Source organism: Saccopteryx bilineata, chromosome 6, assembly GCF_036850765.1.
Source record: "Saccopteryx bilineata isolate mSacBil1 chromosome 6, mSacBil1_pri_phased_curated, whole genome shotgun sequence".
Lineage (NCBI taxonomy): Eukaryota > Metazoa > Chordata > Mammalia > Chiroptera > Emballonuridae > Saccopteryx > Saccopteryx bilineata.
Window position 1 is genome coordinate 153869503 of NC_089495.1, and position 22616 is coordinate 153892118.

Sequence of the window (22616 nt, forward strand, 5' to 3'; positions counted from 1 at the left end):
TTCATACGCCAGGCCAATGCTCTACCACTAAGCCAATCGGCCAGTGCTGATTAATGGGTTTTAAATCATGTGCCATTATGAACAGCATGATAAAATCTTACACTGACTGCTTTGAGCCCCCAGAACAGGAACCATCCCTTTATGCAGCTTATCTAAACTGTGTATGTTCCCTACCTGTCACTTAGAAACCCTCTCAGTTATCCAATCAACTGCCTCACTACTGCAATACTTGTGTTCAGTTGACTCTCATTTTACTTAGTAACAACAGCCCAAAGCACAAAGGTAGTGATGCTGGTAATTCAGATATGCCAAAGAGAAACTGGAGAGTGAAAAATCTATGTATATATAGGAAAAAACATAGTATGTATATTTGGTACTTTCCATGGTTTCAGGCATCCACTGGAGGTCCTGGAATGTACTGACTACGAGTAAGGGGGAAGTACTGCAAGGGCACTGAAGTAAATGACTAACATCAACACAAAATTCTGATGTTGTATCATCTTATATTCATTTTATTTTACAATTTCAAAGCGTCTTTACACATACTGCCTTGTGTTTTTCTCACAATGAATTTGTGACTCTGTGGAGTAGGGAGAGAAGATACTACTATGATTTCTCAGCAATCAAGAAACTGAAGTTGGAAAGTTCAAGTCCCTTGCCCAAAGTTACAGACCAAGTTACAGGAGAAATAAAATCAGGAACTCAAGTCTCCTAGTTTTATTTTGATTTTTTTAAAGACTTTATTTATTTATTTTAGAGGAGGTAGAGAGAAAAGAGGGATGGAAAGGGAGAGAGGGAGAGCAGAAGAGAGAGTGAGAGAGGGAGAGGAAAAAATAAAGAGGGAGGGAGGGAGAGAAAGAGAGATGGAGAAAGAGGGAGAGAGGAAGAGGGAGAGAAAAAGAGGGAGAGAAGGAGAGAGGGAGAGGGAGAGAAAGAGAGAGGGAGGGAGAAGGAAAAAGGGGGGAGAGGGAGAGAGGGAGGAGCAGGAAGCATCAACTCCCACATATGCCTTGACCAGGCAAGCCCAGGGTTTCGAATCGGGGACCTCAGCGTCCCAGGTCAACGCTTTATTCACTACATCACCACAGGTCAGGCAAGGTTTCCTAGTTTTACCAAATTATCTAAGCTTATGCTTTTAGACATGGAATGCAAATAGCAAGTCAGGAGGATCACTAACATCAAAATGAGGACCAGGAACTGAAATGTATTGGTAGCCTGAACTACCAGGAAGATGGTGGAGAATGAGAAAGCAAAAGTAAAAACAACCCACCCCAGATTCCCAAAAGCCAAACTTTGTGCTACAAAGTTCATGTACTAAATCTAAGTAACACATACTTTATTCCTGAGTCCCTTATTTACTCTTGCTTTCCTGAAATATATTTTTGTGTACATTCAAAAATACACATTGTGGAATTGTACAGCTGTGTAATTTTGTTGACCAGAATCACCCCAATAAATTCAATAAAAAGTTAATTAAAATGAAAACAAAATATATAAAACAGCAAATATAATTTAAAGAATAATTATAAAGTGAACCTTTATAACATTAGCCCTCAGGTCATCATTGCCAGTATCTAGGAAGCCCCCCTGTGACTTACTCTGATCCTAACTCCCTTCTTTTCCCATAATGACCACTACTCTCTCTGTTATGACAATATTCCATTCCTTCAACATCATCACTGCATTCCTGCACAGTGCTACTACTTAGGTTCAGATTTTTAAAAGGGCACAGGTTCACAACTTCAACAGCACCATCCAAAAAAGTTGAGAATGGTGCCCCCTCCAAGTAGGCTATGAAGTGGCCCTGTTTCTAAATTTTACCCAAATGGAATCACAATTTAAGTGTGTTGCTTCTTTAGTTCAACAATGTAGTTTTCTCTGGCAGTAGTTTTCTCATTTCCACTGCTGTAAGAATATACCAGAATGTATTTATCTAATTGATTACAGACATTTGGGTTGTTCTTTTAGACTTAGGAATAATGCTGCCATGAATATTCATTATTCTGGTGCTCCCATGAACAGGAACTTCTTTAGGGAATACACCTGGAAGGAGAACGAACTACTGGGACCTGAGGTAGCACATCTTCGCCTCTGCTAAGTAATGTCTCGTTTTCCAAGATGGCTAAACCAATTTATACTACTACTGGTTGTGCATGAAGAATTCATCCTGTGCCATATCTCTTTTTTTTTTTACAGGGACAGAGAGAGAGAGTCAGAGAGAGGGATAGATAGGGACAGACAGACAGACAGGAACGGAAAGAGAAGAGAAGCATCAATTTTCAGTTTTTCATTGCGACACCTTAGTTGTTCATTGATTGCTTTCTCATATGTGCCTTGACCGCGGGCCTTCAGCAGACCAAGTAACCCCTTGCTCAAGCCAGCAACCTTGGGTCCAAGCTGGTGAGCTTTTTGCTCAAACCAGATGAGCCTGCGCTCAAGCTGGCGACCTTGGGGTCTCGAACCTGGGTCCTCTGCATCCCAGTCCGACTCTCTATCCACTGCGCCACTGCCTGGTCAGGCTTAAAGATTTTATTTATTCATTTTAGGGGAAAGAGAGAGAGAGAGGAGGAGGAGGAGGAGGGGAGCAAGAAGCATCAACTTCCATATGTGCCTTGACCCGGCAAGCCCAGGGTTTCGAACCGGCAACCTCAGCATTCCAGGTTGACACTTTATCCACTGCGCCACCACAGGTCAGGCCATGTCTTATTTTTTTAACAGAGAGTCAGAGAGGGGGACAGACAGGGACAGACAGGCAGGAAGGGAGCAAGATGAGGAGCATCAATTCTTCACAGAGCGTCGGCCCAGCATGTAGATGTCCTGGGTTTGATTCCTGATCAGGACACACTGGAGAAGTGACATCTGCTCCACCTCTCCCCTTCTAACTTCTCTCTTTCTCTCCCTCTCTCTCTCTCTCTCTCTCTCTATCTCCCTCCCTCCCTTCCTCCCTCCTTCCTCCCTTCCCACAGCCATGGCTCAATTAGAGTGAGTTGGCCCTGGGTGCTGAAGATGGCTCCAGGGCCTCCGTCTCAGGTGCTAAAAAAAGTGGCTCTGGTTGCAGCTGAGAAATGGTCCCAGATGGGCAGAGCATCACCCCCTAGTGGGCTTGCCGGGTGAATCCAGGTTGGGGTGCATGTGGGAGTCTATCTCTTTGCCTCCCCTCCTCTCACTAAAATTAATTTTAAAAAAAGAAAAAAATATATACATAAGAGATTGATATAAATTAAAATGTTGGACAAAATGAAGAGTTAAAGACATGGCACAAGCCTGACCAGGCAGTGGCGCAGTTGATAGAGCTTTGGACTGGGATGTGGAAGACTCAGGTTCGAAACCCCAAGGTTGCTGACTTGAGCATGGGATCATAGACATGGGATCAATGAGCTCCTTAGTTCATTGATTGCTTTCTCATATATGCCTTGATTGAGGGCTACAGCATAGCGAGTGACCCCTTGCTCAAGCCAGCGACTCTAGGTTCATGTCTATGATCCCATGCTCAAGTCAGCAACCTTGGGGTTTCGAACCTGGGTCTTCCACATCCCAGTCCAAAGCTCTATCAACTGCGCCACTGCCTGGTCAGGCTTGTGCCATGTCTTTAACTCTTCATTTTGTCCAACATTTTAATTTATATCAATCTCTTATGTATATATTTTTTTCTTTTTTTAAAATTAATTTTAGTGAGAGGAGGGGAGGCAAAGAGATAGACTCCCACATGCACCCCAACCTGGATTCACCTGGCAAGCCCACTAGGGGGTGATGCTCTGCCCATCTGGGACCATTTCTCAGCTGCAACCAGAGCCACTTTTTTTAGCACCTGAGACGGAGGCCCTGGAGCCATCTTCAGCACCCAGGGCCAACTCACTCTAATTGAGCCATGGCTGTGGGAAGGGAGGAAGGAGGGAGGAAGGGAGGGAGGGAGATAGAGATAGAGAGAGAGAGAGAGAGAGAGAGGGAGAGAAAGAGAGAAGTTAGAAGGGGAGAGGTGGAGCAGATGTCACTTCTCCAGTGTGTCCTGATCAGGAATCAAACCCAGGACATCTACATGCTGGGCCGACGCTCTATCATTGAGCCAACCGGCCAGGACTTGTATATAGTTTTAATATGCATTTCCTTCATTACTAATAAAGTTCAGCAGATTTTAGATTTTGAGACATTTAGATGTCTTCTATTCCCATCAAGTTTTCCCTTTTTTCTACTGAACTAGTAAATTTTTTCTTGATTTATAGTAATCTTTCATGTATTCTGAGTAATAGTCCTTGATTGGCTGTATTTATACTTTCTCATACTTTTCACTCTCTAGTTGAATTCACAAAATTTTCCTTTATGGTGTTTTCCTAAGGTCATGAAGACCGAGTGAAAAAATGTCTCACTTCATGATTTCACACATATAGTTAATTATCCCAACATCATTTACTGAAATGTCCTCTCCTCAATGATCTGCAATGCTAGCTTTATTTTATAACAAATGCCCACATATGCATGGGTAATTTTCTGTTCTAACTGTTGGTCTACCTATCTTTGTATCTGGTCCTTACTATATAAGTTTCAATATCAAGTTATCACATAAGGCAAATCCTCCAGTTTTTCAAAAGTAGAATTACTATTCCGGTTTTTTGTAATATTGCTATTCTTGATCATTTTCACTTCCATATAAATTTTAAAAAATCAGCCTGACCCGGAGGTGGTGCAGTGAATAGAGTGTCGGACTGGGATGCAGAAGACCCAGGTTCGAAACCTCGAGGTCGCCAGCTGGAGCGCAAGCTCATCTGGTTTGAGCAACGGGTCACTCAGTCTGCTGGAGCCCCCTCAACCCCTCTCAAGACATATATGAGAAAGCAATCAATGAACAACTAAGGTGCCTCAACGAAGAATTGATGCTTATCTCTCTCCCTTCCTGTCTGTCCCTATCTATCCCCCTTTCTGACTCTGTCTCTGTCACAAAGAAATAAATCATTCATCAAGTTTCATGAAAATTGCATTCAATTTATTGGTAACTATTAGAATAACTGGTAACAATATTGAGTCTTACAGGGAAACAGCTTAATGTAGTCAAATTTTATTTTTCCCACGGAAATGGGCCAATCAATAAAATTTTGGTGGTTATCCATTGCTAAAGTTTTGTCCCGGTACACCAACGTCATAGGTTTGATCCCTGGCCAAGGCACATATGAAACATAATCAATGAGTACACAACTAAATGGAACTAAGTAAAACAGGAGGTTGAGGTGTGCTCTCTCTCTCTCTCTTTTCCCCTTCCTTTTTCTCAATCAATGGGGGGTAAAAGGGTTATACATCTCGCTGTTTTAGTTCCAAGTCTAAGGACTCTAGATAGGTGATGCTTATTATATCCTGCCTTGGCCCTGGCCAGTTGGCTCAGTGGTAGAGCGTCGGCCTGGCGTGCGGGAGTCCTGGGTTCGATTCCCAGCCAGGGCACACAGGAGAAGAGCCCATCTGCTTCTCCACCCCTCCCCCTCTCCTTCCTCTCTGTCTCTCTCTTTCTCTCCTAAAGCCAAGGCTCCATTGGAGCAAAGTTGGCCCGGGTGCTGAGGATGGCTCTGTGGCCTCTGCCTCAGGTGCTAGAATGGCTCTGGTTGCAACAGAGCGACATCCCAGATGGGCAGAGCATCGCCCCCTGGTGGGCATGCCGGGTGGATCCTGGTCGGGCGCATGCGGGAGTCTGTCTGACAGCCTCCCCATTTCCAACTTCAGAAAAATACAAAAAATAAATAAATAAATAAATAAATAATATATATCCTGCCTTTAGGAAGTGTTTTAGTTTAACCCTAGAAAGCGACCACTACTTAAAATAAGTACATTTTTTGTTTTTGAAAATAAGTATATGCTTTTATTATTTTTGTTTTATTTTTTAAAACTTGACTGATTTGAGAGAGAGAGGAAAAGAGAGCGCATGACAGTGACAGAAACATCAATCCGTTCTTGTGTGTGCCCCGAGTGGAGTTTGAACTGGCAACCTCTGTGCTGTGCTATAGGACAATGTTCTACCCAACTGAGCCATCCAGCCAGGGCAGTACATGCTTTTAAGCTTACAGCACAAATAAATAAAATTATCTCTATGGTAAGATGAAATTGAATTACTTACGTGGCCCTGGGTTAACTGAGTCAACTGAGCCATGGTGAGCTTCACCTGTCCTTGCTGGGGGCGAGGGGGTTGTGAGGCTGAAGACGGCAGATTTGCAGTGGCTGTTCCTGAAGTTACCCCCTTCTGCCCAGGCGCTGAGGAGACCGCACTGGGAGTGGAGACTGCAGTGGAGACAGGCTGCCCTCTGATGATCTGAGTCACCACTTGTTGAGGAGTACCTAGGCAAACAGCAGAGCATTACACACACTTCTATGCCCGCCCTTAGCGGCATGTGGAGTTGAAAAAGTTCACATTTCAGATCAATGTTTTCTTTCAATTTCTAAAAGAGACTTATGGGATGCTGACAGCTCAAGGAGGCATTCAGACATATACCCAGGCCCAGAGGAGCCGCCTTGCTGTCAGTGAGCGTGTTTCAGTCACATCACTGAAAAGCATTCTCCAGTCCCTACTATCTGTAGCACAGGGAAAAAACAGTATTCTTCCTGTATGTCTAAAGCCAAAATGACAATAGGAAAGATCAAGAAGAACATGTAAAATATGCCGTTTATAAAGGTGCCTTTCCTTAGGAATATAACCTTGAAAAAATAATTTAGTGTGAAATTAATTCATTTGAATTTTAAACAAATCATACAGAATCTGAAATATTTTGTGTCAATTATCAATAAGCTTTTCTTATAGCTACGTATGTGCCAGAGTCTGGGGGAAGCATTGAATGGGAAGGGTCACCGTGTCATCAACAAGCCACACCTCACTTTAATGTGCTTCACCGATGTTAGGGTTGTTGCTTTTTTTACAAACTGAAGGCAAGCCCCTCCATCAGCAAAAATGATGCTGTCTGGCTTTATTGCAATATTTGCTTTATTGTAGTGGTCTGGAACCAAACCCACAGGATCTCTGAGGTATACCTGTACTCAGGCAAAGTGCTCAAAGAATGTTTCCACAATAAATCTACTGATGGAGTTTAATTGGAATGGTCTACAGTTTTTAAAAAACTTCCATTTTTCATTTAACTTGCTGAAACAGGAAGTAGAGACAGGTGGGATATCCCCCCCCCCATGGAATAGTAGCTAAGAGTATTTATTTGGGAGCTAATTTTACATTTACAAACTCCTAAGTCTTTAATTAAACAGTGAATAATATCACATTTTTGAAGTTTTGACTCACTACCTGTTCTCCTTCTCTGAATGCATATTTCTCTGTATATTTCCTTTAATACTCATAGTGTTCTATATTATTGCATATGTATAAAATTAATCTTTTTTTTTTTTTCTGAAGCTGGAAACGGGGAGAGACAGTCAGATAGACTCCCGCATGCGCCTGACCGGGATCCACCAGGCACCTCTGCCCCTCCGGGGTGTCGCTCTGTTGTGACCAGAGCCACTTCAGCGCCTGGGGCAGAAGCCAAGGAGCCATCCCCAGTGCCCGGGCCATCTTTGCTCCAATGGAGCCTTGGCTGCGGGAAGGGAAGAGAGAGACAGAGAGGAAGGAGGGGGGGGTGGAGAAGCAAATGGGCACTTCTCCTATGTGCCCTGGCCGGGAATCGAACAGGGCGGGGTCCCCCCGCACGCCAGGCCAACGCTCTACCGCTGAGCCAACCGGCCAGGGCTAATCCCTGTTTTTGATTGATTTTTAGACAGAGGAGAGAGAGAGAGAAAGGTAGGGGGGAAAGTGGGAGCAGGAACTCATAGTATGTGCTTCTCATATGTGTCTAGACAGGTCAAGTCCAGGGATTTGAACTAGAAACCTCAGCACTCCAGGTCAATGCTTTATCCACTGCACCAGCACAGGCCAGGCAAATTGAGCCTATTTCAACATTTAGAATACCTTTCTTTAAAAATAATAATAATAATAACAACTCCATGGTAAAATCCTTGCTTATAAATTTTTATGTGCTTCTAATTATTTCCTTAGAATAAACTCCCCCCCAAAGTTATTCAGTTTCCAGTAGAAACATAGTAATAAATTGAATTTTAGAAAAGTTATATCAATTCATACTCCCACCACAACTGAATGCCTATTTCAGTGAACAATGAAACCTAGGTACAATCATTTAAGTAAAATATTGCAGCACTCAGAAAGAGTATGATCACAATACCTGAATTTCTCCAATTACTACAGAGGGTCAGAATTTAAAACAGTCAAGTAGCCTGACTAGGCAGTGGTGCAGTGGAGAGATCATCAGAGTGGGATGCTGTGGACTCAGGTTCAAAACTCCATGGTTGCCAGCTTGACTGCGGGCTCATCTGGCTTGAAGCCCAAAGTCACTAGCTCAAGCAAGAGGTCACTCTCTCTGCTGGAGCCCCCCCAGTCAAGGCACATATGAGAAAGCAGTCAACGAACAACTAAGGTGCCACAACAAATAATTGATGCTTCTCATCTCTCTCCTTTCCTGTCTGTCCCTATCTGTCCGTCACTCTCTCTTTGTTTCTGTCACACACACACAAAAACCCAGCCAATTTAATATAGTTCATTGTGAATTCTCTTACAGTTGCTTTCTAAAGACAGAAATTATAAAAATGTGTTTTTCCCACTCTGCTGTCTGCCTTTTATTTATTTGTAAACCTATAAAGTTTTTTCATGTTGATTTTTTGCTTTAATTATTGCTCTTAAAGTTTTCTTGTATTTTCTCATCAGATATATGTTCCCAAGTATATTCTTATTCATAGTATATGTTGGCTATTTTCCCCTCAAAACTGATTATTCCAGTATGATTTATTCAGAAATCCAGTCCTTCCTTCTGATTCAAAATGACGCCATTGTCATAGAACAAATTCTCACATATAGTGAATGCCTATACTTAATCATATATAGTTAATCATTTCTTTTGGTCTAATTTCCTTTGGTATCATGCTCCTAATTCTGGAGGCTTAAAATATTCTTCAACAACTGGCAGTGCAAGTTTTCCATCATTACTCTTTTTTCTCAACTATCCTTGGTAATTCTCACCCATTTTTCAATCTGAATCAAAAACAGTACAGCATGTATAGTCAAGTGCTTTCATTTGAGAACTTCTGAACCCCAACAGGATGTCCTCGTACTGCAAGTAGAGGAACACTTCATGAAAAGTTGCTTCAGTTGACTGATCACCTGGTACTGTCAAGGTGTCATCATAAACACAGATGGAAAAAGGGTTGTACCAATTGATTATACAATAGTCATTCAGATAATAATCCTCAATATGTATATTTTTTTATTTTTATAATTTTTATGTATTTATTATTCTTATTATGTTTTACAGAGACAGAGAGAGAGTCAGAGAGAGGGATAGACAGGGACAGACAAGACGGAGAGATGAGAAGCATCAATCATTAGTTTTTCGCTGCGCCTTGCGACACCTTAGTTGTTCATTGATTGCTTTCTCATATGTGCCTTGACCACGGGCCTTCAGCAAACCAAGTAACCCCTTGCTTGAGCCAGCGACCTTGAGTCCAAGCAGGTGAGTTTTGTTGAAACCAGATGAGCCTGCACTCAAGATGGCAACCTCGGGGTTTCGACCTTGGTCTTTCTGCATCCCAGTTCGATGCTCTATCCATTGCACCACCGCCTGGTCAGGCTGTATATATATATATATTTTTTTAATTTTTTTTTAAATAAAGATTTTATTTATTCATTATAGAGAGGGGGGAGAGAGGGGGGGGGGGAAGGGGGAGGAGCAGAAAGCATCAACTCCCATATGTGCCTTGACCAGGCAAGCCCAGGGTTTTGAATCGGCAACCTCAGCGTTTCCAGGTTGACACTTTATCCATGGCGCCACCACAGGTCAGGCTGTATATATTTTTTATAGATGATCAAAATGGAATTTAAAAATTTTTTAAGTTACATTCAGGTAGTCTGTGGATTCCATTTTGGGAAAGGCGACTGTAAGGTAGGAATGGGGATAGGTAGGCAAGTTTGCACACACTCAGAGACATACAGCTCACATCCACCCACCTTGGGCACTTCTCTGACCACAAGTGCTATATAGCTCTTCCTATCTTCACTGGGCCTTACGAGCCCCATGAGCCTCTTTTTCTTCCTTCAGCACCTAGCTGCACTCACATGTGAAGCCACAGATTCAGATATGAAAGTCAAATGCATTGCCACAACATAAGCCATTAGAGAACAAAGGCTTTATACACCTTGCATCACCAACTTTTTGTGTTTCCAAAGTACAGTATCATTTATCAGCCATATATTTTTTTCTCCTTTATTTTATCTTTCCCTTTACCTGCCTGACATCTATTTTTAAACAGAAACGGATCTTGATTTTTATCAATCCTCCCTGTAGTATTAACTGAAACTTTGTTTTCTGTAATAAATCCTGCTTAAGCATTTTTTAAAAAAAGACAACCTTAAAAAAAACTGTATTTATTAGAACTGTGCTAAATTTGTATAATAAACAGGAAAAATTTAATCCTTTCTTTCTTCTATGCTCTAAAAAGTCTTTTTTATAAGAAAAAATTGTTTCTAAATCATTTGGAAGAATTTTACCCATAAAACAAAAAGGTCTGAAATTGTTTTTTGTAGGTAATAACATGGCAACACTTTCCAAATTTCTTTTCTTGACACGAGTCATTGAGACCTGAAAATTATAAGCATAGTATATAAATGTGCCTAATTATTCAAATAGATTTAATTCCTGAGTATGAAGAGGGATTCTCAAAGTCTTACCAAAAGGACGCCTGTAAACAATTAACTTTTGATTAAAAAAAGTTAATTCTATTTAAGTTCATTCTATTTTTTTTTTTTTACAGTGACACAGAGAGTCAGATAGAGGGATAGATAGGGACAGACAGGCAGGAACGGAGAGAGATGAGAAGCATCAATCATCAGTTTTTCATTGCAACACCTTAGTTGTTCACTGATTGCTTTCTCTTATGTGCCTTGACCATGGGTCATCAGCAGACCGAGTAACCCCTTGCTCGAGCCAGCAACCTTGGGTCAAAGTTGGTGTGCTTTTTGCTCAAACTAAATGAGCCCATGCTCAAACTGGCAACCTTGGGTCTCAAACCTGGGTCCTCCGCATCCCAGTCCGACGTTCTATCCACTGCGCCACCGCCTGGTCAGGCCATTCGACTTTTAAGGCACTTTACTTTCTCATTCCTAATTCTGTAAATTAGTATTTTATTATCTTCTCTCAGGATCAGACTTGCAAAAAATAGTCTTAATATTTGCCTTTTATTTTTTCTAACTATATTTGTACTTTTATTTTACTTCCTCTGGCCTGTTTTCATTAAGATTAAATATGTTTTAAATATTTTTCCAACATTTGATTAAGATTTATGTTTTTGGGGGGCCTATTTTGTTCACCAATGTAGTTCAACTAACTAGTGTAGGTGCTGAAGCATTTGTCAAAGAATGACTTTATCTTTTGAGTTTGGCTTTGGCAGCATAGCTTAGTTACTATTGGATAATCTGTTTGAAATCACACATTTGACATTTCTTTAACTTAAAAGTCACTTATGAGAACATATATTTTTAAATTTCCAAGCAAGAAAAGGTTATTACTATATACTTTAATATGAAATTCAAGCTTTACTACAAAGAACATAGACTATCAACATTAGAGTTTTTGGAATTCATCAAGGTTTGAACCTGATGCATTATATAATTATTTTTGTACTAATCAGCCATAAATGTTTAAAATCAATATGTGTTCCTAAAAGTACACAGGTTGATTCATAGTCTGCTTCTGGTCTGTTATGCTTCTGTTAATGCCTCCTTGATTTCAAATAGTTTTTGATTAAAACACTTCAGTGATATTCTCCTTTTAGTTCATAAAGATCCAAGATTGCATCTTCAATTTAACCTTTACCATTAAAAGTCATTATAAAATGATCCTCTTGCTTGGACAGTGCTGGTGCAGTTGAAAGAACACCCACCTGGAACACTGAGGTTCCAGGTTCAACACCCCAAGGTTGCTGGCTGGAGCACAGGTTCACCAATTTGGGCAGGGGGTCACTGGTTTGAAGCCCAAGGTTGTTGGCTTGGCTTGGCCTGGCCCCCCTACCTACCCCCAAGTTAAGGTAAACATGAGTAGCAATCAATGAACAACCACAGTGCTCCAATTGTGGGTTGATGTTTCACATCTTTCCTTCCTTCCTGTCCATCTGCCTCTCTCGCAAAAATAAATAAAAATAAAATGACCCTCTTTCTCCTATTTAGAGTTTTTTTTAAAAAACAGTGAATTCTACTCAGTCCAATATTAGTAAGATTATCCTTGTCCTCCTTACTGCTCCCCTCTTTCTTTCTTTCTCTGGCTTTTATTTCTTTGCTCATCTTTTTATTTTTAACCTCTTATAGTAACGTGATTTTAGTTATATTTCTAAAAAATGTATAGTTGCGTATTTTTTCACTCAATCTATACATTCTTCAAATTTTAATATGGGACCTTTAACCTATATACAATGCAGGGCTGGCACTGCCTTTGTAATCTTGTTTTATGTCTTCCATATAAATGCTTCTAAGCTATTAAATTTTATCTGTCTTTTGACATAGACTGTTTAGTCATTTTATACTCTAATTATCTCAATGTATATATTCTATTTATTAGACGTTTTAAAAATATTTTTACTAAGCATATTTGGATCAATTTTGCAATGCCTGAAATGAACTAGTATCTATGAATGCATACTACAATGGATTAGAAATTTACCACATTTCTTCATGTATAAGACGCACCTTTAATTTTGTGGCCTAAAATTTAAAAAATAAGTAAATTATTACATAAAGTGATTGAACTCAAGTTTTATTCACCATAAAATTCATACAACTCTTCATCACTGTCAAACTCCCATCCATTAGCTTGTCCTCATCTGTGTCTGATGATGAATCACTGTCTTCATATATTGTCTCGTCCTCAGTTCCATCTATGTCATCTGAAATGCCACACTTCTGGGGTTTTTTTGTGGTTTTTTTTGTGACAGAGAGAAAGACAGAAAGAGGGATATGGACAGACAGGCAAGAACGGAGAGGGATGAGAACATCAATTCTTTGTTGTGGCTCTTTAGTCTCCTTAGTTGTTCATTGATTGCTTTCTCATATGTGCCTTGATGAGGGGGGGGCTACTGCAGACCGAGTGAGTACTTGCTCAAGCCAGCAACCTTGGGCTCAAGCTAGCAACAATGAGGTCATGTCTAGGATACCACGCTCAAACTAGTGACCCTGTGTGCAAGCTGGTGAGTCCCCTCAAGCCGGATGAGCTCTTGCTCAAGCCAGCAACCTTGGAGTTTCAAACCTGGGTCCTCCAAGTACCAGTTTGACGATCTATCCACTGCACCACCGCCTGGTCAGGAAAAATGCCCTAGTTCTTAAATGACTTGACAACGATCTCAATCTTGATTATTATTCCAGGATCTTTTCACCCAGGTACAAACTTCTCCTGTACTTGGTTTCTTCACTCTTCCTGCTGGTGTCAAATTGTCCCAAGACTTCATCCATTGGTTCCATTCGTCTCTCAGGCAGCTTTGAAGGGTTTGTAAATGCTGACTTAACTGGTTGGAGCTGGGTTGTCAAGCCTCCAGATATGATGGTAAGTTTTGTTTTTTGCCCCGCAGCAATCTTCTTTGTGTGTTTTTGTTACGTGTGCCCTGAACTGATCAAGCACCAATAGGGCAGGTTTGTGTAAGAGCCCGTCTGGTCTCCTTCTCCAAACTTCCCAAACCAGATCTTCATCCCATCCTGATCCATCTAACCCTTGTCATGAATGTGGACAACCACTCCTCAAGGAATGTCTTCTTTTGGCATTGTTTTGTGTTTGAAAATCAGCATAGGAGGCAGCTTGGTTCTGTCAGCACAACAAGCTAGAACAGCTGTACAATGGCTCTTTTCATGTCCATTTGTCATAATTAGTTTTCACCCCACTCTTTATCAACAGTTCTGTTATTTGGAACATCAAATTGAAGGGGGTCCATATTTGGAACATCAAATTGAATGAGGTCCATATTTGGAACATCAAATTGAAGGGGGTCCATATTTGGAACCTGTCCGAACTCACACTGATGTGTCTTCTGATATTGAATGACAAAATGATGAAATTCAAGGACCTTCTGCTCATAGCTTTTAGGTATCTTTTGGGCAAGTCTGGTGAGTGTACGCATGCTTAGTCCATTCCGTTTCATGAACCTGAAGCTCCAATTGTGTCTTCCTTTGAAATCAGTAACTTCTTTTTCATCAGCAATCATTCTTGACTAATGCTGAACCATCTTTGTGGACACAGGAATTCCAATTGCCCTTTGCTCTTCATTCCGTATCTTCAGTTCCCTCTCTACATCAGGCCATTTTGCTGACCTGCCTCTCATGGCCTTCTTCTGCTGTGGCGTTTTCAGTAGGGTTTCTTCTTCCCGTAGCCAGTCTCAGATTGACTTCTCAGTTGGAGGAGGACCAAACTTCCATTCAGCAGCACGATAATCTTTTCTGAGCCATTTCTGGGCAGAACGTGGCAAAATGTAACCTACCATAATGTACCAGTAACAAGTGCAGAACAATGAGTGCAAAGACAACAAGTGCGAAAAAGCAGGAAATGCAAGTAAAATAATCTAAAATAATGAGCAGAAAAACAAGCGCAAAAAAGCAGGAAATGCAAGTAAAAAAAAATCTACAACCACTGTATAAGACGCATCCAATTTTCAGATCCCAATTTTTTGAAAAATAGTACGTCTTATACATGGGGAAATACGGTAGTATACTTTGAAGTCTTAATTCAAATTGGTATTTTCTGGTAGGTAGAGTACCAAATCAGAGTATTTCAGATGTGCTGGACTGGTTGTTTAGATGTAAAATGATAATACTGGATGGATGAATACCTGGCTGTACCATCACAGGTGTTCGAATAATTGCCTTTCCTAGTGTAGACTGTTGGAGTGGTGTTCTAATCACCGTCATACCAGGGCGGATCTGAGGCCCTGTGATTACCTATAAATGATACAAAAGACAGTAAGTTAAAATGTTTTTAAAAGATTAAATAAAGCATGATGGACTCAGAACACAGATCTTTAAGTACTATATATTGATAAACAAGTCTACAGAAATGACAGACTCTTAGATATTACATTTTAAATTATATAAAGATAGAATTTTGAGGAGAAAATTTACTTCAATCAAGATCATATGAAACTCCTGGTCACTGCTGCCAAGAACAGCCTACACCTAAAAGGAAGGAACAAGACCCAGGTAGGTTCTAATCTACAACCACCAAAGCTGCTCATATAAAAACACTGCGCTATATTTTGCCTGAGAGCCAAATATCTTATCTATAACCCAGGTGATATAAGAGTAAAATCAGAAACAAAATGTTCTTCCATAGTTTTAAAGGAGAGGCTACACACTATTCTAAGTTACAATTAGGATCAGAACATTTTCAAGTCTGCAATATTTTAAACCTTTTCCATATTACTAGTGCCAAAGAAATGATGCATCTAATAGGTGTGTGTTCTCAGCTGATTTTAAAGTAGTTATCATGCTAGAGATTGTATTTTTCATTCAATTTCTTAGCTGCACAGCCAGTTTCCTTGGGTCTGGCTCAGTGTGGTCCATTATTTTGTATAAAGAAATTTTCTTTATAAAATCTTAGAAACTGCCTGACAAGGCGGTGGCACAGTGGACAGAGCATTGGACTGGGATGTGTTCGAGATCCCGAGTTCGCCAACTTGAGCACGGGCTCATCTAGTTTGAGCAAAGCTCACCAGCTTGGACCCAAGGTCGCTGGCTTGAGCAAGGGGTTACTCGGTCTGCTGAAAGCCCACGGTCAAGGCACATATGAGAGAGCAATCAATGAACAACTAAGGTGTCGCAACGAAAAACTGATGATTGATGCTTCTCATCTCTCCTGTCTGTCTGTCCCTATCTAACCCTCTCTCTGACTCTGTGTCTCTGTCAAAAAAAAAAAAAAAATATATATATATATATATGGTCTATCGGAAAGTTCTGTCCGTTTTTGGAATAAAACAAAATACAAATTTTTCTTACCGTCAATAAACTTTATTAAATAATATAATTGCCATTGTTATTAAGGATTTCTTGCAAGTGTGAGGGCAATTTGTATATCCTATTTTTGAAAAATGTTTTATCTTTTGATGAGAAAAATTGAACCAGTGCTTGTTTGATATCTTCTTCATTTTTGAATTTTTTGTCCTTCAAAAAATTTTATAAGGACAAAAACAAGTGATAGTCGTAGGGTGCTAAGTCCGGGGAATATGGTGGATGCGACAGACATGCTTCTGTAGCATTCCTTCCTTGTTGAAATTCGTAAAAATTACAGTGGCATAAATGAACTTTATCAGTAGCCATGGGTACACTATCGCTTCACACATAAGACTACCGTGAATCAACTTTGTTTTAGTTAATTTGCTACGTCAGTATGTATACATTAAGTGATAAAAATAGAGAGGCACACATGCGCCAAATAAACGTGCTTACGTGTCGAAACTTGTGATAGAAATGAACAGAACTTTCTGGTAGACCATATATATATATATATATATATATATATATATATATATATATGTAATTCTAACAATTCATAAACTATGCTAAGGTGATATTAAGTACATGTTAAAAATAAAAAGTTCATCTATAATTTTTACTTATAAATATAATAGGTTTTTTACATCAGTATTTTGTCACAGATTAAGAAAAAGAAACATAAGAATCTGGATTAACTGTGAAAGAGGCCAGTCTAAAACCCTGTTGTAAGTAAGATTTCAAAGCACAGCAAGCCTGTAAAGAATTCTTACTTGTGAAGTGCTTGTGGTTCCTCCAGAGCCTGAGGTATTAGGCCTAATTGTGACTGTTGCTGTCCTTGGCTGGAATGAAGTAAAGGTTTGCTGACTTGTGCCTGTACTTGATGGAATGATACCCAGGACTTTTTGCTGTACTTGAACAACACCTTAAACAAAGATAAAGGCATAATTAACAATTGCCCCTTTAATAAAAAGCCTCAGGTGTTGTCAGTTTCTAGGGAGAAACTACGTGTGGCAGGGTTTTACAGTGGGCTACACAGAATGTGAGATCCGAGGACTGAAATCAGTGAAAAGGAAATGAAAAATGATGGCAATGGTATGATCTGGCAAATGTGAATTAAAACTCTTCACATTTCCCTTACCTCCTTGTGTTGCTGGCACATTTACAGCGACAATCTTGCTGTTTGCAGGAAGTGGCAGTTTGGTAATTACTTTTCCTGCCATAGTGACTGGACTGCCTGTAATTTGGAACGTCTGACCTGTGCTGGCAATGGTTGTAGCAGATGTGGCAGCTGTGCTGGTGGCTAATAGGGTATAAGACATTTAATAAGCTTTAGATTTAAAATAACCAGCAACGTAGTGACTTCTAGGAAGGGCACCAATGCATGAAATGTGGTTCATTTTGTATTTAAAAAAAGAAGACCATTCCTCTCCATTCAAAGTGAACTATGTAAATGTTGAAAGTGAAATAATGTAGGAGAGGAGTTTTGCTAATGAAATATTATCTGTAACAGACCAACTGTTACAGATTATTTGCTCAATCTGCTGAAGAAAAAACAATTTTCTAAAGAAATGTTTCATTTCAACACATAATCAATTGTAATTCTTTTTCTTGAATGAAAGTAATCTGCTATTTAATCACAGTTGTGTACCTGAATTTGACTGGCCCTGCTTGACCCATGTAGCAAAGGTCTGGTGGAAGTTCTTGTTCTGCTGGAATGTCACTGTAGCTGGAGATCCAACTTTAGTAGTTAGTACCATTTTAGTTCCAGGTGTAACTGAGCCACTTAGAGGGGCCACCATCACTTTCTGTGCTGGAGACATGGTACTAGTCGTAATGTTTGTTGAGGAAGTCGTAGAAGCTGAAATTACTGTAGGCTTCTGCTGTTCCAACCGTTTCTAGAAAAGTGGGAAAGAAAACATGAAATAAAACACTTCTAAGTAAAAATAATACCATTCTGCAAGAGAAATTGTTCCCAATCTAAGAAATTTCACCAATTTTCAAAAATATTTTACTTTTGAAAATATACTCAAATTAAAAAACAAAACATGCCATATAAATTTACCTTGAATGCAATTTCTTGAAGAAAATACTTTTATTATTCTAAATCACATATATTTTATTAAAAACTTTTCAAAACAAAAAATTAAAACTATCAAGTTTTTTCAGCCTGTACAAATGTCTAGGCTTTCAGAGTGAAAATAAAAGAGATGTGGGCAATCTTATTAGACTAGGAACAACTTGCTATTTAGAGAAGATTACAAATGACATGAACCATAAAAGGTTTCTGTTTGTCATAACGTTAATTTATCCCATCATAAAGAGCATGTCAATTTTAAACATCATTATTCAAGGTGGCAAACCTGCAACAAGCAATCTGAAAATCATAAAACAATTTTTGTAGACATCATTTTTTTTTTTTTTTAAATATATATATTTTTTTAATTTTTCTGAAGCTGGAAACAGGGAGAGACAGTGAGACAGACTCCCGCATGCGCCCGACCGGGATCCACCCGGCATGCTCTGCCCACCAGGGGGCGATCTCTGCCCATCCTGGGCGTCGCCATGTTGCGACCAGAGCCACTCTAGCGCCTGAGGCAGAGGCCACAGAGCCATCCCCAGCGCCCGGGCCATCTTTGCTCCAATAGAGCCTTGGCTGCGGGAGGGGAAGAGAGAGAGAGGAAAGCGTGGCGGAGGGGTGGAGAAGCAAATGGGCGCTTCTCCTGTGTGCCCTGGCCGGGAATCGAGCCCGGGTCCTCCGCACGCTAGGCCGACGCTCTACCGCTGAGCCAACCGGCCAGGGCTGTAGACATCATTTTTGAGTTCAAACATTTTTATAGCAAAATACTTTAGACTATTTTGTATAGAGTGGTGTAATCTGATCTTTCAGACTATACAGACTATAAAGACAATTTGTGTACCTGTTATCATAGATTGCTTACATTTCCTGACAACTTACAAATGTGGCAATGCAAGCTTATGCACGGAAAAATAATAAGTGTCAGGGATTAAAAACCTGGTAGCTGGGAGAAATGCACCCGCATGTTTGTGGCAGCATTGTTCACAATAGCGAAGATCTGGAAACAGCCCAAGTGTCCGTCAGAGGACGAGTGGATTAAAAAGCTTTGGTACATATATACTATGGAATACTACTCAGCCATAAGAAATGATGACATCGGATCATTTACAATAACATGGATGGACCTTGACAACATTATACGGAGTGAAATAAGTAAATCAGAAAAAAAAAAAAACTAAGATGAATCCATACATAGAAGGGACATAAAAATGAAACTCAGAGACATGAACAAGAATGTGATGGCAACAGGGGCGGGAGGTTGGGGGAGGGGGGAGGGGGTGAAGAAGGAGAGAGGGGTTAGGGGAGGGGAGGGGCACAAAGAAAACCAGATAGAAGGTGACAGAAGACAATTTAACTTTGGGGGAGGGGTATACAGCACAATCAAATGTCAAAATAATCTAGAGATATTTTCTTTCAACATATGTACCCTGATTTATCAATGTCACTGCATTAAATTTAATAAAAAAAAACAAAAAAAAAAACCCTGGTAGCTGGTACTTTACCTTCATTATCTTTTTTTTTTTTTTTTTTTTTTTTTTTTACAGAGACAGAGATTCAGAGGGAGGGATAGACAGGGACAGACAGACAGGAACGGAGAGATGAGAAGCATCAATCATTAGTTTTTCGTTGCACGTTGTGACACCTTAGTTGTTCATTGTTTGCTTTCTCATATGTGCCTTGACCGTGGGCCTTCAGCAGACCGAGTAACCCCTTGCTTGAGCCAGCGACCTTGGGTCCAAGCTTGTGAGCTTTGCTCAAACCAGATGAGCTCGCGCTCAAGCTGGAGACCTTGGGGTCTCGAACCTGGGTCCTCTGCATCCCAGTCCGACGCTCTATCCACTGCGCCACCACCTGGTCAGGCTTTTTTTTTTTTTTTTTTGTATTTTTCTGAAGCTGGAAACGGGGAGAGACAGACAGACTCCCGCATGTGCTCAACCGGGATCCACCCGGCATGCCCACCAGGGGGCGATGCTCTGCCCCTCCAGGGCGTCGCTCTATTGTGACCAGAGCCACTCTAGCGCCTGGGGCAGAGGCCAAGGAGCCATCCCCAGCACCCAGGCCATCTTTGCTCCAATGGAGCCTCGCTGCGGGAGGGGAAGAGAGAGACAGAGAGGAAGGAGAGGGGGAGGGGTGGAGAAGCAGATGGGCGCCTCTCTTGTGTGCCCTGGCCGGGAATTGAACCCGGGACTTCTGCACGCCAGGCCGACGCTCTACCACTGAGCCAACCGGCCAGGGCCCTTCATTATCTTATTTAATGCTCAGACCAACTCAATCAAGTTGCTGGTATTATGATTTAAAGATGAGGAAACAGACTCAGAGACATGAAAACGGCCCCAGGTCAGCATTATTAATGCTGGAGCCAGATGAATTCCAGTTCTGATCAATCTCATCCATGGAAGTCACTCAGCAATGACATTACACCCAGGCTTAAGATTACTTTTGTATGCGTCCTCTATCCCTGAATAAACCTAATTTATTAGGCACATAATTTCTGAGCCCTAATAAGTTTAGTTTGGATACTTGACATATCACCTGACTAAATAAATTTAAAAAATGAGGCATAAAGGCTGAAGACATATCTAGCAGTTATTTCCTCTGGCTATGTCTTCAAAATTGGACACGTTGACTATATTTGTATATAAAAGGTAAATCTGGTTGCACTGAAGAGGTGACAAGACATGTGTCTAAAGTGAAAAACAAAACCACCAGCTAGCTTTTCTAAGAATTAATAGAATCCAAAAGTGCTGTTATCTTACACTTTGATATAACGTAGATCATGTAAATCAATGTAAAAGATACCTAAGAATTTGAAAAAAATAAAAACAAAAATGTTTTAGAAAATGTGAGAAAAAAAGGCAGTTTGGAATGAAGAGCTGGTTTATATAAAATGCAATTTTTAGTGACGTGTAAAAAAAAAAAGTGACATGTATCTTTCTTTTAAAGAAGAAAGTGTTCTTGATTAAATCACCAGCTCCCCAGCACGAGGCTCCAAAGCCCAGGCCTCACTACAAAGGTCTGTCCGAGTCCGACCATGCGGCCAACACACACCCACACCTGGGCGTGCGCTGCGACAAGCAGGGACGGCAGCCACCTGGCCACCACTGAGTGATCCCGACACAGAGCCTCTTCAGTGAGAGCCCGAGAGCTGGCCCAAGGCTGCAGCCTGAGGGCCAGCCAGCAGCTCCCCACAACCCCCAGCCCCTTGGCCCTACCCCACTCCGCCCCTCACACGCACACCCCAAACCCCTCCACACATCCTGGCCCCATTACACGTGTACCCCAGCCCCTCACACCCATGCCTAGACCTCTCACACAAGCACCAGGCCCATCAGGGTCCCCCAGAGAACTTATCCATCCCCTTGAGCATTGGCCTCCAAATAATATATAACTTAAGTTGATATTATAAATACCTATTTCATCTATATCTTGAAAGTTTATATATTCAAGTTGGTTAAAACTTTCATAGTAATTCCTTAAAAGAAAAAAAGGGCAATCATCTTTTATATGGGTCCCTAATATTTAGGTATATATGGTACAATATTTATAGTATGGAAATACTAAGAAACCATCAGTAGCTTTTTGATCATTAATTACAACAAACTTAATAGAATTTTAGTACAATTTGGTTTTCATAGGCTAGAGATTTTACAGATTGTAATTCTGCAGGAAAAATATTACCTTTAGAAGCTATCCACTAAATTATAAAGATAATAAATAAATCTTATTTGCAACAATGTTCTCCAAATATGTACACTTTTACAAAACTACAGCTTAGTGTATTCACAGAGCTACTGTCAAGTAATGAAATTGAGATATATTTGAGATATACTTAAAAGTAAAATGAGGGCCCTGGCCAGGTAGCTCAGTTGGTTGGACAATCATCCCAATACACCAATGTTGTGGGTTCGATCCCCCATCAGAACACATACAAGGATCAACCAATGAATGCATGAGTAAGTGGAACAACAAGTTGATGTCTCTTTCTCTCTCAAAATAAAATAAATTATAATAAATAAAAACACATGAATATACAATTATTGTGCTTTCAGTGTGCATATGGTTGACTAGAAATGTCAATTCATTGCAAGGTGGGACTGGTACCAACTCCCCCACCTGCTGGGCAGCCAACCGCTGCTGTTTGAGGTGAGCCTCCATTTGGGACTTGAAGTCGTCTGCCTTCTTCTGATCACTAACCTTAGCCTGTTGCTCAACTGCTTGTGCCTTTTCTTTCTCCACTCTACAAGGGAAAAAGGAGAAACTCATCAGAAACCACCCTACTAGGCATATAGCAACTAATATTAAGTGAAATCTGCTGATTTTACATCATGAAGAGGTATCAAATTATTTTGATTTAAAAATAAAACACTTAAATCAAGATAATTAGAAACAGACAACTAGATAAAATCAAAACCAGAACCTTAATAAATGATCTCCAACTAGTACTTAAATCAATAGTTCGAATAACATTAGGACACATTGAATAAACTATTTAGGAAGTAATTC

The 22616-nt window shown here is 40.4% G+C and overlaps 1 protein-coding gene across 3 annotated transcripts in view; it reads right to left on the reverse strand.

Annotated features, from left to right (window-relative positions):
- The window catches only part of BPTF (bromodomain PHD finger transcription factor), a 182298-nt gene that overhangs the window by 36447 nt on the left and 123235 nt on the right, over nt 1-22616 (reverse strand). For 2 of the 3 annotated variants that reach the window (XM_066235077.1, XM_066235078.1), the window contains exons 17-22: nt 22227-22350; nt 17685-17931; nt 17175-17336; nt 16807-16958; nt 14878-14986; nt 6095-6312 (exon numbers count right to left, since the gene is read on the reverse strand). In XM_066235077.1, the coding sequence (XP_066091174.1) occupies nt 6095-6312; nt 14878-14986; nt 16807-16958; nt 17175-17336; nt 17685-17931; nt 22227-22350 (1012 nt within the window). The remainder of the gene's footprint in view (nt 1-6094; nt 6313-14877; nt 14987-16806; nt 16959-17174; nt 17337-17684; nt 17932-22226; nt 22351-22616) is intronic. The other variant, XM_066235079.1, reaches the window with a different exon arrangement.